The 14,277-nt window shown below is 38.9% G+C and overlaps 2 protein-coding genes across 2 annotated transcripts; both read right to left on the bottom strand.

The window, feature by feature from the left end:
• On the bottom strand, window positions 1-7,953 carry taok3b (TAO kinase 3b). The gene is made up of 8 exons (XM_061061447.1): window positions 7,187-7,953; window positions 6,310-6,546; window positions 6,078-6,206; window positions 5,738-5,941; window positions 5,101-5,340; window positions 4,449-4,661; window positions 4,155-4,337; window positions 1-2,546 (listed from the first exon to the last, which is right to left on the bottom strand). The coding sequence occupies exons 2-8, from the start codon at window positions 6,493-6,495 to the stop codon at window positions 2,385-2,387; spliced, it is 1,317 nt and encodes a 438-aa protein (XP_060917430.1). The 5' UTR covers window positions 6,496-6,546; window positions 7,187-7,953; the 3' UTR covers window positions 1-2,384.
• Window positions 7,954-10,192: 2,239 nt separating this feature from the next.
• On the bottom strand, window positions 10,193-12,482 carry LOC132992478 (heat shock protein beta-1-like). The gene is made up of 3 exons (XM_061061785.1): window positions 11,873-12,482; window positions 11,698-11,761; window positions 10,193-10,943 (listed from the first exon to the last, which is right to left on the bottom strand). The coding sequence occupies exons 1-3, from the start codon at window positions 12,261-12,263 to the stop codon at window positions 10,784-10,786; spliced, it is 615 nt and encodes a 204-aa protein (XP_060917768.1). The 5' UTR covers window positions 12,264-12,482; the 3' UTR covers window positions 10,193-10,783.
• Between the last annotated feature and the right edge of the window lie 1,795 nt (window positions 12,483-14,277).

Below are 14,277 nucleotides of genomic sequence, written 5' to 3'. Positions count from 1 at the left end.
TGACGCAGGATGTCGACCGAGACTCCTTTTTTTCACAGAATCTCTTTTTATTTTGTCTTTGAACTGCACAGGAAATGGTGAATAAGGTTGTTTAGGAAAGTCCCCTTTATTCTAACGAAATACATCTTTGTAATAACGTAAAATCCACACAATTGTAAGGTTCATAACTGTTCTGAAGCTCTCAGGCAAACCTCATTCAAGCACCCCAATAGCACTTTTATTTATGGAACCATTTGTCCGCAAAGGCTTCAGTTATACGTGACCAGACAAAAGGCCATACTGCATATTATGAGAAACGTTTTCATCAAATTTCAGAAAGTTTGTGAAAATGTAAAAGGCTGAAAAATCTTGAGGAGCCATTCAAAATTCAGAACACACTCTGGTCAAACATAATAAATTCAGAATTTAGGTTTCTGCGTGTAAAACAAGAGCATTTAAGTTCTATTGCCATCAGAAATTTAATGTCATTGTAATTCCTCCGTTTAAAATACTTTTTTTTTAAATACAAGGGACAGCTTTCATCTTTCAGCCCTGTGAGGAAAATGACCAAACATTAATACAAGTTGTGGCTTTCAAATGAAAAATAAAAACAGAGAAAGATCCTGCTGAACGTAACAGGGTTGCATTCAAGACCACCACATTAAACAATGTTTCAAAAAACTGACCCGTGATAAAATAGTATTTATTATTCATACATATACTTCATTTTCGAGTGTTTCACTGCATGGGGTACTCTAAATACGTCATGAGTGTTTGAAAAACTTCGGACTGTTTTGACTCATAGGGGGTCTTAGAATGTTTTACATTTTGTAAAAATCAATTGTCTCTCTTAGTCTTAGACCGAAAACTACAAGGCTAAAGGTGATATTAGAAATTAAGCACCAAACAATTATCTTTCCATTCAATATAAATGGAAACATTGTGCAACCTGTTCAATGACCATTATGAACATGGCAAAAAATATGTAAATCTGATCATTAGACACTAATTACTCAAATGCAATCTGGACCCACATGTAGTTGTATTTGCTCTTTTAGAAGCATCCATCCCATAAAGATCATCATACTGATATTATAAGAAGTCTGTGGTTCCATTCACCAGCATTTATACAATCTGAGAGTCTAGTGATTCGACTTAGCGATATATTGAGCTATCGTATGACCATATCTCTATATTATGAAACAAAAACGAAGCAAAGTCTTTATTATTTTTAAGCTCTGTTATCAGTAATAGACCAAAGTCTCTGTATGTTCTAGCTATATTCTCATGTACAAATATTCATATCAAAAGTTATACAGCACAATTCTCACCATTTTTCCTTTACAAGAACTTTGATTAGTGAACATTTAATGATTCACAAAGTTTAGATGAAACCAAAACAAAATGGTGCCGGCCTCAGTAAGTAAATCAATAAATAAAATATAGATAGAACAAACACGTAACTTAACTCCGCTTCAGGCACAACTTAAAGAAAGGCAATTGTGAAATTATCATATCAAATATGGCGCTTATGTCCAGTATCCATAGGCTTATAACGAAACAAAAACAAAAAATGCTTTTATTTACAAACAGCTAAAATCTCTGACAGATTCATGCTTCACTTCACAACCTGAATTTGTCCTTAAAGTGCATGCAATTATAAGCAGTTTTTACCAAGTGGGATCTTGAGTTGTGAGAAGATAAATGGGTCGATCAAGCTAACGCCAATTGATCCTACATATCAAATTAAAGAAAAAAGGTAAGAACTGTTGCCTAGAAAAGTGAGGGACCACAGTATACTGTATGCATAAGCACAATATGGAAGTATGACCAAAAAAGAAGAGATAAACTCTGACTTTATCCAGTGACCCCATACAGTAATATTCACATTCAGAGCATTAAATCATTAGAAGAAACTAAAATAAAGAAATCAAAAAGACAAAGCAGCTTAACACCACGGGGGAAGTCCGCAGCTCACATTCCACAATGTCCCTCCATGTAGCACACACATTTAGCATCATACAAACATGATGGGTTTCTACTTAAACATATCAAAGTGCCAATTTTACTAAAATTTCCTGATTTATTCATACCAAAAAGGAGGAAATGGCATGGAGGAAAGAGTCTGTTATTTATTTATAACACATACGTTTTGAGTTACACTGACTAGGTTTGAGTTTTATTGACATGTTGTTGTCTTTTGTTTTTTTACTTTCCCCCTTCAAGTTTCACAAAAGAAGTTCTCATTGCATGTTAACACCTCAAAGTCAAAGATGCAATATCTATGAGAGAAGAAAAGCAATAGAGAGTCGAGTTATCCGGCTTTGTCAACGTGGATGTGACAAACGGTCATATGGACATGAAAAGCGGCATGGATATGTTGTCCTCTAGAGATAAATCCACTTTCATCTGTTGTCTTCTTTGGGGAAGTCCAGAGATCCCAGGCTGCCAAAGCCCAGGCTTCTACTTTCACTGTCAAAATTGTTCATTTCTCTGTCCTGACGTTCCAACAAGTGCTTAATCTTTTCAGTACGCTCCTTCTGAAGGGCCGCCAGTTCCTCTTCAATCTGTTATCCAAGAAAAATGACAGTGGTTTCTATTCTATATCGACACTCAATATGAGCATTAAATCATCCTGTAACTGTAATAGTAATATATTCATCAATAAAGTCCTTATCAGATTTTAGAATTTGCTGCTTTTTCTTAGCCATTATGTACTTTGAACACACATTTTACAATGTTACAGTCCAAGCATCCTTTAAAAATCTAACCAGCAGGTTACCATGATATTTCTCGTGTATTTATTGTACCGTGCACGCACATTTTGAAAACTCCACTAAATTTAAATTATTATGATTATCTTTGCAGTGAAAATGTTTCTATTAATGGTACTTTTCTATTTCTCTAAATGGTCTCTTTACCAAACACCATGTTAGTCAGCGAAGTTCTTTAATGAAGGAATGTTTCTACTGTCTGTGGTATATGCTAAGTTGATCAAATGTTCTGTTTGTGGCAAATCGTTTAGTACTTCTCATCTATGTCTACATAGTTGAAGAAAGAAGAAACAAAAAAAGAGTCAACAACAAAGCTACCTGCTCTGAGCGTTTCAAATCATACAAGAAAAACAGGTATAATGTAAATCATGTTTGACCTCTTAGTTTAGTTTGTTCAAATGTTGAAAAGGTGCTATACTTGGACATATTTCAACATGATAAGGCACCAAAACCAGAAGTAGACATGAATGTTAAGCAGAGTTTATGCAATATTGAGACCTTTATACAATAGGTCTCATGAGAGTTAAGGTCAAGAAATTTCTCAAATTCATCAGAATTTATTCTCTGGAGATCATGGATATCTGTTGGAATTTTCATTTAAATTTCTCCTTACATTTGTATGAGCTGTGACACCTGCATGGAAGACTAAATGGTGCGATCCAACCACACCTATCCAAGGCACGGAGAGAGACATCCCGCTGCTTTGTCTTAAATTGAGGAAAACTGCACTCCTGAAGGTTTTTACTCAACAGTATATTACTGTTTACTTTGAATAATTTTTACATAATGAGGGTGAAAACTGTTAAAAAAAAAAAGTTTTTTAAAAGTGGCACCGCCAGCTTCCTTTGCACTGTGAGCTATCCCAGCATGCTTTGCAAGTAGCTGAAGGTGTGGTCCAGACCATCCACGCAATGTTTTCCGTCATCATGTCAAAATAATGCTTTTAAAGAAAACTGTGATATATCATGAGGTAAATAAAACCTTTGGGGTGCTGGTTTCATTGAATATACTCCTCATTTCAAGACAAGAGAGCAGCAGTACTGAGCGGGTTGTCTCTTCGGGACTTGAGTTTGCACAGTGAGTCTGCACCATTTTCCTTCGCTGCCTTACCCTGTCAGGTTAAATGAACAAAAAAACGAGTGCCCCCCAATAAAAGTTAGTATTGCTGGTTATAATGATCATCATGATCATGATTGTCGCCTCTAGGGGGCAATAGAAGAGCACTAAATTGTAAAATCTACCATCGTATCTGCTGCTGCTCAAAATAATGTGGTTATGTTAGGAGGTATCTTTCTAGTTATACATGTTCATTACCATCCTTATGGTATCCTTTTTTATAGAGTATGACATCATGCTGCATTTATATAAAATATTTTAAAATGTCTTCGAACTTAAACCTACCTTCTGTTCAAGGTGCGCTCTGCGTATGGACACCTTCTGCTCGAGTTTCTGCTGCTCTCGCTCGTGTTGGGTCTCCATCTGTGACTGGGTTTTTCTCTGGTAGGCGTCCAGAAGCTCCATCTCCTGCTTCAGCTGCTGCTTCAGAGCCTGGCACTCTGTTTCCTGCTCTGCGTCTAATCGCATCTACGTACCAAGACACACTGGGGTAGTTATAAACACATTTACTACAAGCACAGGTTGTCTTTCATTTATAAAACTACAGGTCAAAACTGGGGCATTATAGGATCTCCGTACCGCTTGTGAGGCCATCATCTCGTTGATGCTCTGCTCGTACTGCTCAGCTAGTATGGCCAGCTTGCGTGTCTGCTCCTCTTTAAGGCTCTTAAGGATGTTCTTATGGTCGCCTTTGGGAGAAACCTCCAGCTGATGGTTCCTCAGAGCTTTGTACTGCTTGTTCTGCACCTTGCAAGTGTCCTGGAACTGTTTCTTGATCTGCATCTCCAGCGCCTACATCAGGTTAATTGACAAATTAATCTTCTGTTCTGATGTTAACCCACTTTTGTTACAGGTAAACATGGATTTTAACTGATGCAAAATAGTTTATCAGGTAGTTATGTGACTCTTTCCTGCAGTCTCTCTCTTAATTTGACTAATTCCACTTTGTTTTCAAGATACGACTATAGAGAAAACCATTCTAAATTGGATTAATGGTGAATCTTTTTATAGTTTGTTTTAATGCCTTTGAATGTTGCATTTTCATACAGAAAATGAACTTAATTTTTTTCAATTTAAGATAAAACTAAGCAATAAGGTCAATAGATTAAGGGAGAAGAGAATATTTAAATTATTCAAAGATATACAAGTTCCCTCTGGTCTAATATATGTCACAAAGATAAGTGGAGAACGCTGGATAACAACATTGAAGCAAAGAGAAAGATGTTCGCACCTTGAGGTTTCTGGGCTGCTGCCGCTGCTCCAGAGTGTGTTTCCTGTGTAGTTCTCTCTGCCGCCTCCCGTTGTATTCCTCCTGGTTTTCGAGCTCCGTCTGGTGCTGCAGCCTCATGAGCTCAATGCGCAGCTTCTGGAGCATCTGCAGCTGCCTGCGCTCCATGTCCTGTGTGGACTCGTCCTGCCGGATCATCAGCGCGTGCTCCATCTCCTTCTGAGTCCTCTTCTTGTTCAGCTCCTGGGACAGGGGATTGTTTGCAATTTAAAAAAAAAAAAAAAAAATACAACTGATGATCCTGATTGGTTCAACTGTTTTTTTGATGTTCCTCAGAGTTCTAAGTTAGGTCCTCTTTTTTTTAAGTTCCAAATTTAATAAAGTATAAAATATAGTTTTCTTCTTTAAACTGATTTAGATGACAGGTTTCTTTAATGATAATACGTTTAATAAGTTAAGATAACATGTCACACATAAAATTGTTAATTGCTTAGCCATATGTAGTGGTTTAGCCTACAGCCTACAAATACTTTTCAGCACCTTTTACAATTTACCTGAAGGTTAAATTTATATTTCAGAAAAGTGAATTATAGTCTTTTGATGTTTACATTGTGATCTGTTTTGTAGGAAATTACATTACCTCTCTGAGTTGCTCCTGTTCAAACTCATGCCTCCTGATCAGACTCCGGCGTTTGAGGGCCCTGCAGCTGCGGTCGTAGACCAGCCTCTGCTGGGCCAGCAGGTGAGCCTCTTCCTCCGCCTGAGAGCGCTGTATTGTTTCTTTGTGCCTGGACAGACGCTCCTGCTTCTCTTCCTTGGGTGTACAAGGGTCTTCACTCATCTCCTGTAAAACACACACAAATAAAGAGTTACATGAGCGTGATCAACTGAAGACAATGACTCATAATGTTGGTTTAATGTTCCACAGATGAAATGTTTGAAATAATGCTCATTGCACTATATTTGTTCATGTCACTGACGTCTTTGATCTTATCTTTGCAAATCCTGTACTCCTTTTTCTGATCCTCCAAGAAAGAAGTCAGCTCTCTCTTTTGCTGAGCAACAATCTGTTGCTGTATCCTCCTCTCTTCTGCTGCAACTGACTTCATCTGTGAAGAAACATTTAAATATGAAAATAAGCACCCTTCATTGATCTGTTAATAGCCATAAGTTTGACATGAAGTTACTTAAATCACTTTGCCATTCCCATACCTCTTTGTCAGTTTGAGCAGCGTGCCGTTTGGCCAGTCGTTCCAGCTCAATGTAAGTGTTGTTTGCATGTGTCTCTAATTCCTTCTGCAGCCGGAGCCTATGCTCATCCATCTCGGCCTTTAGCCTGTTCTCCAGGGCGATCAGCTGCTTCTGGTGCTGCCGCCGCATGCGCTTATACCCAGACATCTGCTCCCGCAGCTCAAAGTCCTGCTCATGCTCCTGGATCTACCTGATGACCTGGGGAGAAAGAAAAAAGGAAGACGGTAGATAGATAAGTTAACGTGAGATACTTCTGTTGTGATGGACAGCCACTGCTTTTAAGGTTCATACTCACAAAAAAGTAAAGTTCCTAGATTTAAAGAGCTTCAACTGTGTAATTTCATTTACATTCTTAATAAATCCAGTCCTGGTTAAAAAAAAAAAAAAAAGAGGCAACATGGTTTAATAAATCTCGTCAGCACCATTTCTGATAAATAAGTAAAGTGTATGTGGAACCATGTGGGACAAACTGTGAAATAGGCTACATTTAGAATTTTAATGAGAAAAGACAGAGAAATGCAGCATTTACAACTTGACAAAATCCAAACTGGGGGTAGACATCAGGCAGGGATTTTTATGGAAAAGATATAAATGCAACAACACACATGAAAGCAGAGGCAGAGAGGGAAGCTGAGGATGGAAAAAATGACATCCATTAACAGGATCTGGTTGCCATGACTACAGATGTACAGCTGAGAACACAGACACCCCTCTCCTTCCCCTCTCCTCCTTACCCCCCGCCGCCAGCACGCGCACATACACTCACACACGCACGCACGCACACAGACACACGCGCGCGATGTAATGCATAAGCAGGGAAAGAGTATGAGCTGCGTACCAAAGATGCTGATTTGATGGTGGCAATGTGTTCACAGATCTTGCAGTCGAGAGACCGGCTCTTGTGAGAAGTAGGCCGCAGCTCTGGCCTGGTGTCCCTGTGCACAGCCTCATCCCTCACGCAAGCATGGTCCTGCAGGGGGGGAGGAAAAGGAGGAGATAGTGGGGCTGGGTGCTTCCCAGGCCCTCCGCACTCGCCGATTTTGCTAGAGCTGCTATTATTGCCGAATCTCCCTGAATGCAGCACACATCCAGCTTTAAATGCATCCTTCCCCTGCTTGATCCCCCGCTACTGGCTACAAGTTCTTCCTACGAGAGAAAAGGACATAGCCAAACAATTGCAGGCACCACCGAGAAGGCAGCTTCTAGATGTAGTCGTCTTTTTTTCCGGCGTCCCCCTTTTCCCAAAGAGAAGGAACCAAACGGCTCCGGTGGAAAAGGGTGAATTATGCAATGCCTACCATTGATAATCGGAGAAAGATAACACAGGGTTGAATTTTACTGCCACTCTCCTTTTCCGTTTCAAAATGCAAGAAACGGTGGGGAGGAAAAACACTTTCCCTGTGTTCCAGTGGTTGCATGTAGTAGCATATTTAAAAAGATCAGATTCAGATAAGGCACATCCAAACATGGTTTTCCCTCGAATATGTCGCTTGATGATCCGTTTGTATTCCACTCCAATTTCTGTCCTACATTTACAGCGCACTTGGTCATGGTAGGTGGTTCTGGTGCCTTCTATTCATCTCTTTCCTCTGTCCCTCTTCTACACTCCCCCTTCCTTTAAAGAGACACCGCAATACTACAGCCTCATCTCACGCTGTCTCCCCCCTTTTATTCCTACACATACTGATAAGATTTTCGTATTTTTGGAGCTAATTTTAAAGTAAATGAAATTAGTGTCACTTTTGGGAGATTATTCAGAACTATCACGTTCTGCAGGCTGTTGTTACATATTTCAGTGTTGTTTTTTTTAATTTAAATAATAATATTATCCCATGTTAGGAGGATGTTAGGTTTAAATAAATAAAATGATTAGTCCATGGGAGTAATACTTGAAAGTGGAAATCTCAATACGATATTCATAGGCGTGTGTATGGACAGGTGCACCACCTGAATAGTGCACCTGAAAAAAATGGCATAGTGACACCATGTGGTCAGTTAGGCGTATGCATGTTGTACAGTTAGCAAATAGGCTAACTGTACATTTAAGAAAAGCACATTGTGTTCACTGCACGATGCTAGTTCAACAGATTTGCACCTATTAAAATAGCCGTCCATTGCCATTTTGGATTGTGTGGGAAACTTATCTTCTGGTCATATATAGACTGTATAAAACGTGACCTCATTGACCTCACTCATTGGTTTCTGAAGACGCATTTTGAAGCCCAACTAAGAAGGTTGCCATGTTGTAAATGCTATCTCAACATAACTTTCGTTCAGTCTAATAACAGGAAAAAAGGTAGAGTTGAGCTTAAGCCTCCTACAATCAGTATGTGCAAACCTCATAGTCAAGTCAGCCTGTTCCTAATCATTAATAAAACTCTTAGCCTTAATATCATCCTAAAGGCTAAATTATAAGAAAATTCAAACCATGTACAGTTTTTGTTCTGGAAACTAATGAGGACTCCTGTGTAGGCTTTTGTAGCCAGTGTCAAGTGGACACTTGAGGAACTGTGGCTTTTTTACACTACCCCGTTGGCAAGAGCAGAAAAAAGCATTGTCTGCTTGCCTTAGTTTAATAATTTATCTTATCGACAACAAATTTGGTACATACCATATTCAAATAACTCCAATAAAACTTAATAGCTAATTTTTGGTTATGAAATCACTCAATGTTTGTCTGTAATCATAATGACATCGCCTTATACCTATTTTAATGCTTGCACCCAAATTTTGCAGATTTGTACCTTAAATTCAGCTTGCTGGCCACATTCAGTCTCCAGAGATGATGAAGTCTTATAGTGACCACTCTTTGAACAGCCCAGTGAAATGCCGACATGTTGCATCTTTGCAATGGTAGGAAAAATATGTTTTATTGATTACCTTGCTATGGCACCTTCTGACCCAAACAAGCTCCTCTATGGTGTAACACAGTGAGTGGCTGTCTGAAAGCAAGTGAAGCAGCTCAAATATGATTGGCTACCAACCCTGTCCTCCACTGTAGACAGCTTATACACAGAATTGATACTTTGGCCTACATCTTTAAATCAGAGCCTTCTGACTTTTGAACTGTAGCTAATATAATCTTTAAAATTATAGTTCTGATTTTAAAGACACTTAGGAGCAATCAGCGGATGAATGAAAAATCAAACAGTTCTTCATCCCTGTTAATATGAGCAATGTTTATCATAGATTAGGGGGGTCTATTGTAAGGGTTCTGTTGACACACGTCATTTATGTTGATAACAGTGTGCTTTTTAACCGCTCCTTCTGTAATTCACACAATAACACCTAACTCTGCTGTCATGAATGATCTATTTGTTGACACTGAGTGAGTAAAAAACAAAACAAGCTCTCTCTAGGTTCCCTTTGTGTGTAACACTCAGGTAAAGCACTAGATGTCACTGTTGCCTTTTGAGTGGCCTTCATCAGATCCGCTTTGTATCTATCGGTTCCCCTTTACCTTGTAAGCTGTCTTGAACTGTCAGAGCTGAATCATTACATCATCACAGTTTCCCGATTGCCGAATACCTTCATTTCATCGAGCTCTTAGCAATGATGTCCTCAAGAACGCTACATGACCACAGTGATTTCAAACAGATTTTTTTTTGGGGGGGGGGCTAATTTGGAGGAAATCTAGAGAGTGAAAATTGTACTCATACAAAAAAATAAAGCAGCGTCCAAATATCAAACCAAACAGGACTGTTAGTGCCCTCTGGTGGTATATTTGACAAAAAATGGATAAACTATGACAAAAGGAGCAAAGATTCATAATTAATTAATATTATACTGACTGAATTGATCCTATTATCTGTTAAGGAAAACTATAAGTAAGGAAAGACACTCATAAAGAACGTATTTGTTTATTTTCATGGCAGAAGCTTATATGTGTAAGATAGAAAAATGTTCATTATGGCTGCTCATTCAATGCAGCAGCGTGCAACTCTTAGTACGAAAATAAAATAGATCCGCAGCTTTTAAAACAAATACAATGCATGTATATGATTCATTTTCTACTATATTACCCTGATACACACAAGCAGAATTACTTGTAATGTAATAGTCAGCAACTACTGTATCACCCTTAAAAAGCTGACAAGTTTGTCGTTGTTGTTTTTCTAAATAAAGACTTAAAAAGTGCAAGGAAAAACATATTACATTATGTTTGAAAATGAAGGCCATGCCAACCCTTTAGAGTTGACGTGCAAAAAAACACTTTATGTTCAGAGTCACTTCTGAGACGTATTGTTCCGTCTGCATTTAATTAGTATTATATAGGAACCTCTTGAGCATTAAAACTCACTATTTCAGTAAATCTCATTGACTGCTGTACTCTAACAAACAATTATCTCTTTTCTTATGTTAAAGCTTACAAACAATGAAGCAACAAACAATGAGGGCCACATTTAACTGTAGATCCAAAGTCAGCTCACTACTGTCACTCTTCACCGTCCTGTGTCTGTCTGATCTGCACCGGAATTACGATCTCATTGGTTGTTTCACTGAGGGACGTCCCGGGGGTGGGGGCCTCTACGGACAACACGCCGTCACCAGAGAGAGAAGAACTGATGTGCTGCAGGTCAACTCCCTGTGGCAGCCTTAAAGAAATAAATAAGTTTATCACCATCGAACATCATCATCTACAAATCACACCCATCAAAAATCATCTTGTCCAGTCGAGAAGACCCAAAGTATTTACCGTAATGAAGCCCTGCAAGTCACAGAGAGGGATCTTTTTTTTATCTTGTATGGTCAAGTTAAGAAAAGTCAATTATTTCTGTAGCATATGTCAGCAACAAGGCAATTCAAAATGCTTCACACACAACATCAAGAGCACCATGACAAAGAGAAAAGTAATCTTTCTCTTACAAGATGATTATCATGTTCAAATAAGTTGTTGGATAATGATCATGGGCACAAACAAGTTATTGTCCTGTGCAAACGTGATAATAAGAAGTTGTTATCTTGTGTGAGCTAGTTATAATCTTGTGGGAACAAGTTATAGATAATTTTGCATAATATAATTATCCTATGCAAAAGGTTATAATTTTGTAGGAGAAATACAAAAATCTTGTGTAAACAAGATCAGTTGTGTGCACAAGGTATTCCTGAAGGTAATTTTCGAGTATGCACAAGATATGAAATGATCCTTTTCCACTTCAGGGGCTCCACAGTCTTTCCTTTTTGCCTTGTTATTTTGTATCCATGTTTCTATAGCCTTCCTACAAGTTTATCCATTAGTTTGAATTCCTAATCTTTTCATATAATACACAGCAACCATATTTAATCTAACAGAGATCTACGACGATTTATTTAAAGTAACAAAGCTGTCTTATTCTCAATGTAACTTACTTGTATTTCCGGGTGAAGCACCTTGAAACCGATCCATGCTCATCCTGCTTTTCCTCATGATTCCCTAGTATTAACAATAACGCGTCAGTATGTGCACGAATTATGTTAACTTATTACAATATTTGTGTCACATTTTACAAACAGCTTATGGAAAAAACAGGCCTGTTTAATATACCTGATATTTGCAAATAACCCTCCTTGGTTGTGATTGTAATTTCCTCAGGTGAGAAGTGATTGACATCCAGTTTAATACTCCAGCTGTCCTGCCCTGTCTGGATCTCTGACACTCCACCTGTCAGCTGTCTCACACCCTTTTCATTCACCGGTGCTGGGCGCTGACCACAAAACGGAGGCAGAAGAGGAGTCTGTGTATACCCAGGCCAGGAGAAAGATGCCATTCTCCTCTTCGCCCAGTTTAACCAGTCCAGATCACTGGAGTCAAGGAAAGGAGGGAGGCCAAAATCCTGCGCAAAGACGAGGTTTGGCTGAGTCCAGTTTGGGAAAGGGTCCCACCTGACATCTCGGCGGAAAATGGGACGGGATATTACTTTATTTTGGTCACCCATATCTTAGAAAATCCGTTCAAAATAAGGGGGAAGGATGCTGAAACTGTTAGCCTGAAGCTCCACCCGCACAAACAAGTCTCGATTTATGAGCTTGACGCTTAACAAAAAGGAGTTCAACAGACAGTGAGCTTGAGGTCTGAGGAAAAGGCTCCTGTGCTCAGGCACTTTATATACCCAGCTGATTCATTTTGACACTTGTGATCTAAGGGTCGAGAATGAGCTGTGGCGTTACTCCCTGGTTGCCCCGGGACCTGGAGAGGATCATGCTAATTATTTGTATTTATATCTCTGGAGAGTCTGTGGCAAGTTGTTGGTGAGTGACTCTGAGGGCAGCAAGCAGATGGATTATACAGCACTGGCCTTTGCAGTCTTGTCACATACTGGTGCCCTTTGTCCAGAGAAATCACAGCCTTGTGTTGTGTGAGGGAACAGCCAGGACATTCAGTAACGCAGTAAACAACACAGCTTGTCTCTAAAGGCAAGGTTGAAAGAAAACACTCAAGACTAAACAACATCGTCATGTGTCGGTAGGGGAATTTATAATGCTTAAGTCCTGTTTGATAAAAAAAAAATATATAATAAAAAGAGGAACTGGATGAGTGATGCCGTTGAGTGATTGTGAGGAATTTTGCATCTAGAGCTACGACCTCATGTGTTATGTTGAACAAATAATGACCCCAGCCTACGAGACATAAATCCAACTACTCCCCATCAGAGAGAAATGTTTTTTATGAATGTGACATTCCATCAGTGTTCATCCAGAGCATTAGCCAAATATATTAGCAGGAAAAATATTGAGCACAGCATGGTAGAAATACAAAGATGCATGATGCTCAGCACCACCATCTTATCTTAGCAGGTTCATTCCAGTAAAGGCTACATATTGTGGGTAAACCCAAAATGTGAGCTTGTAGAGCAACAGTCAACAAGATTTGAAAAATAAGTTAGGCAATGGAAATGGAAACTGAGTGGAAAGTTAAAGGTAAACAAGTCAGAAATTCCCGCACGTTAGATGTTGAAAATGTTATGTATGATAATTCGGATAAAGGATATAATCTTGACGCCAATACTTTGGGAAACCTCTTTAACACCTAAAATCTCAAACAGCAGCCTGGAATTTTGTTTCTTCTTCATAATTTGGCTGTAAGTGTCATAAGATGTGCCATTAGTTAGTGCTTTGGCTCCCTTTTCCTTGATTACTTCAGTTTTCATTATATTGAAGTTATTTGGCATTACTGTGTGACGTGAGCGGCAGAGTTTAAATGAAAAATCTATTCACACAATTTTTGATCAATTCACACAATTGGAAACAGCTCTGCAACAGTTAAAGCTCCAATTATTTAGGTTAAAGGTCACATATTTTGCAAAATACACTTTAACATGATTTTCTAACACTAATATGTGTCCCTAGCTTGTCTGAAAAAAACCCAATGTTGAGAAAAGTCCATTCTCTCTGTCTTTTTTTAGCATGCTTCACTTTTCAGAAAATGTTTCCCCAACAGGCTGTTTGGAGATTTTGCCTTTATGACATCACAAAGGCCAGTAACCCCTCCCCCCGGGTTTGTTACACTCCCACAGCTAGGTGTTTGTTCTGCCCTCTGACTCTGCCTTTTCACTGTTAACATTGGGCGTAATGCAAGAAAACCTAAGCCACATCCCCCTTCCAGAGGGGCGTGGTCAGACACAGTTAATTTGCATTTAAAGCTACAGACACAGAAACAGCCTGTTCTGAGCAGGGCTGAAATAGAAGGGTTTATAGGCATGACCAAATACAGGATCAGAGAGGACTTTTTAGCAAGAAATTTCACAGACATCTGAGAGCTGTGTAAACTCTTTGAAAATAAATATAATATGTGACCTTTAAGGAAAATAATGTGTGTAACAGTCATTAAGTGTTGCAATGTTAGTTAAGCGGCTAAGCTTACTAAGCTTTATGTATTAGGGTCATGTGTTGAAACCATTGATGTCTGTTCTTGTGTTTTCTTGCATATAATTTTAAAAAGAGTAGCATTTT

This window comes from Labrus mixtus, chromosome 17 (genome assembly GCF_963584025.1).
Source record: "Labrus mixtus chromosome 17, fLabMix1.1, whole genome shotgun sequence".
Lineage (NCBI taxonomy): Eukaryota > Metazoa > Chordata > Actinopteri > Labriformes > Labridae > Labrus > Labrus mixtus.
Note: the sequence above shows the minus strand (reverse complement) of the source record. Positions and strands in the feature narration are given on the sequence as shown.

Excerpts from the sequence above, each read along its gene's own strand:
- LOC132992478 (XM_061061785.1), bottom strand. The coding sequence starts at position 12,263 with ATGGGTGACCAAAATAAAGTAATATCCCGTCCCATTTTCCGCCGAGAT. Across the intron at positions 11,762-11,872 it reads GGGTTATTTGCAAATATCAG|GGAATCATGAGGAAAAGCAG; the intron begins GTATATTAAACA and ends TGTTAATACTAG. Across the intron at positions 10,944-11,697 it reads TGCTTCACCCGGAAATACAA|GCTGCCACAGGGAGTTGACC; the intron begins GTAAGTTACATT and ends TATTTCTTTAAG.
- taok3b (XM_061061447.1), bottom strand. The coding sequence starts at position 6,495 with ATGTCTGGGTATAAGCGCATGCGGCGGCAGCACCAGAAGCAGCTGATC. Across the intron at positions 5,341-5,737 it reads AACAGGAGCAACTCAGAGAG|GAGCTGAACAAGAAGAGGAC; the intron begins GTAATGTAATTT and ends CCCCTGTCCCAG. Across the intron at positions 2,547-4,154 it reads GAGCGCACCTTGAACAGAAG|ATTGAAGAGGAACTGGCGGC; the intron begins GTAGGTTTAAGT and ends CTTGGATAACAG.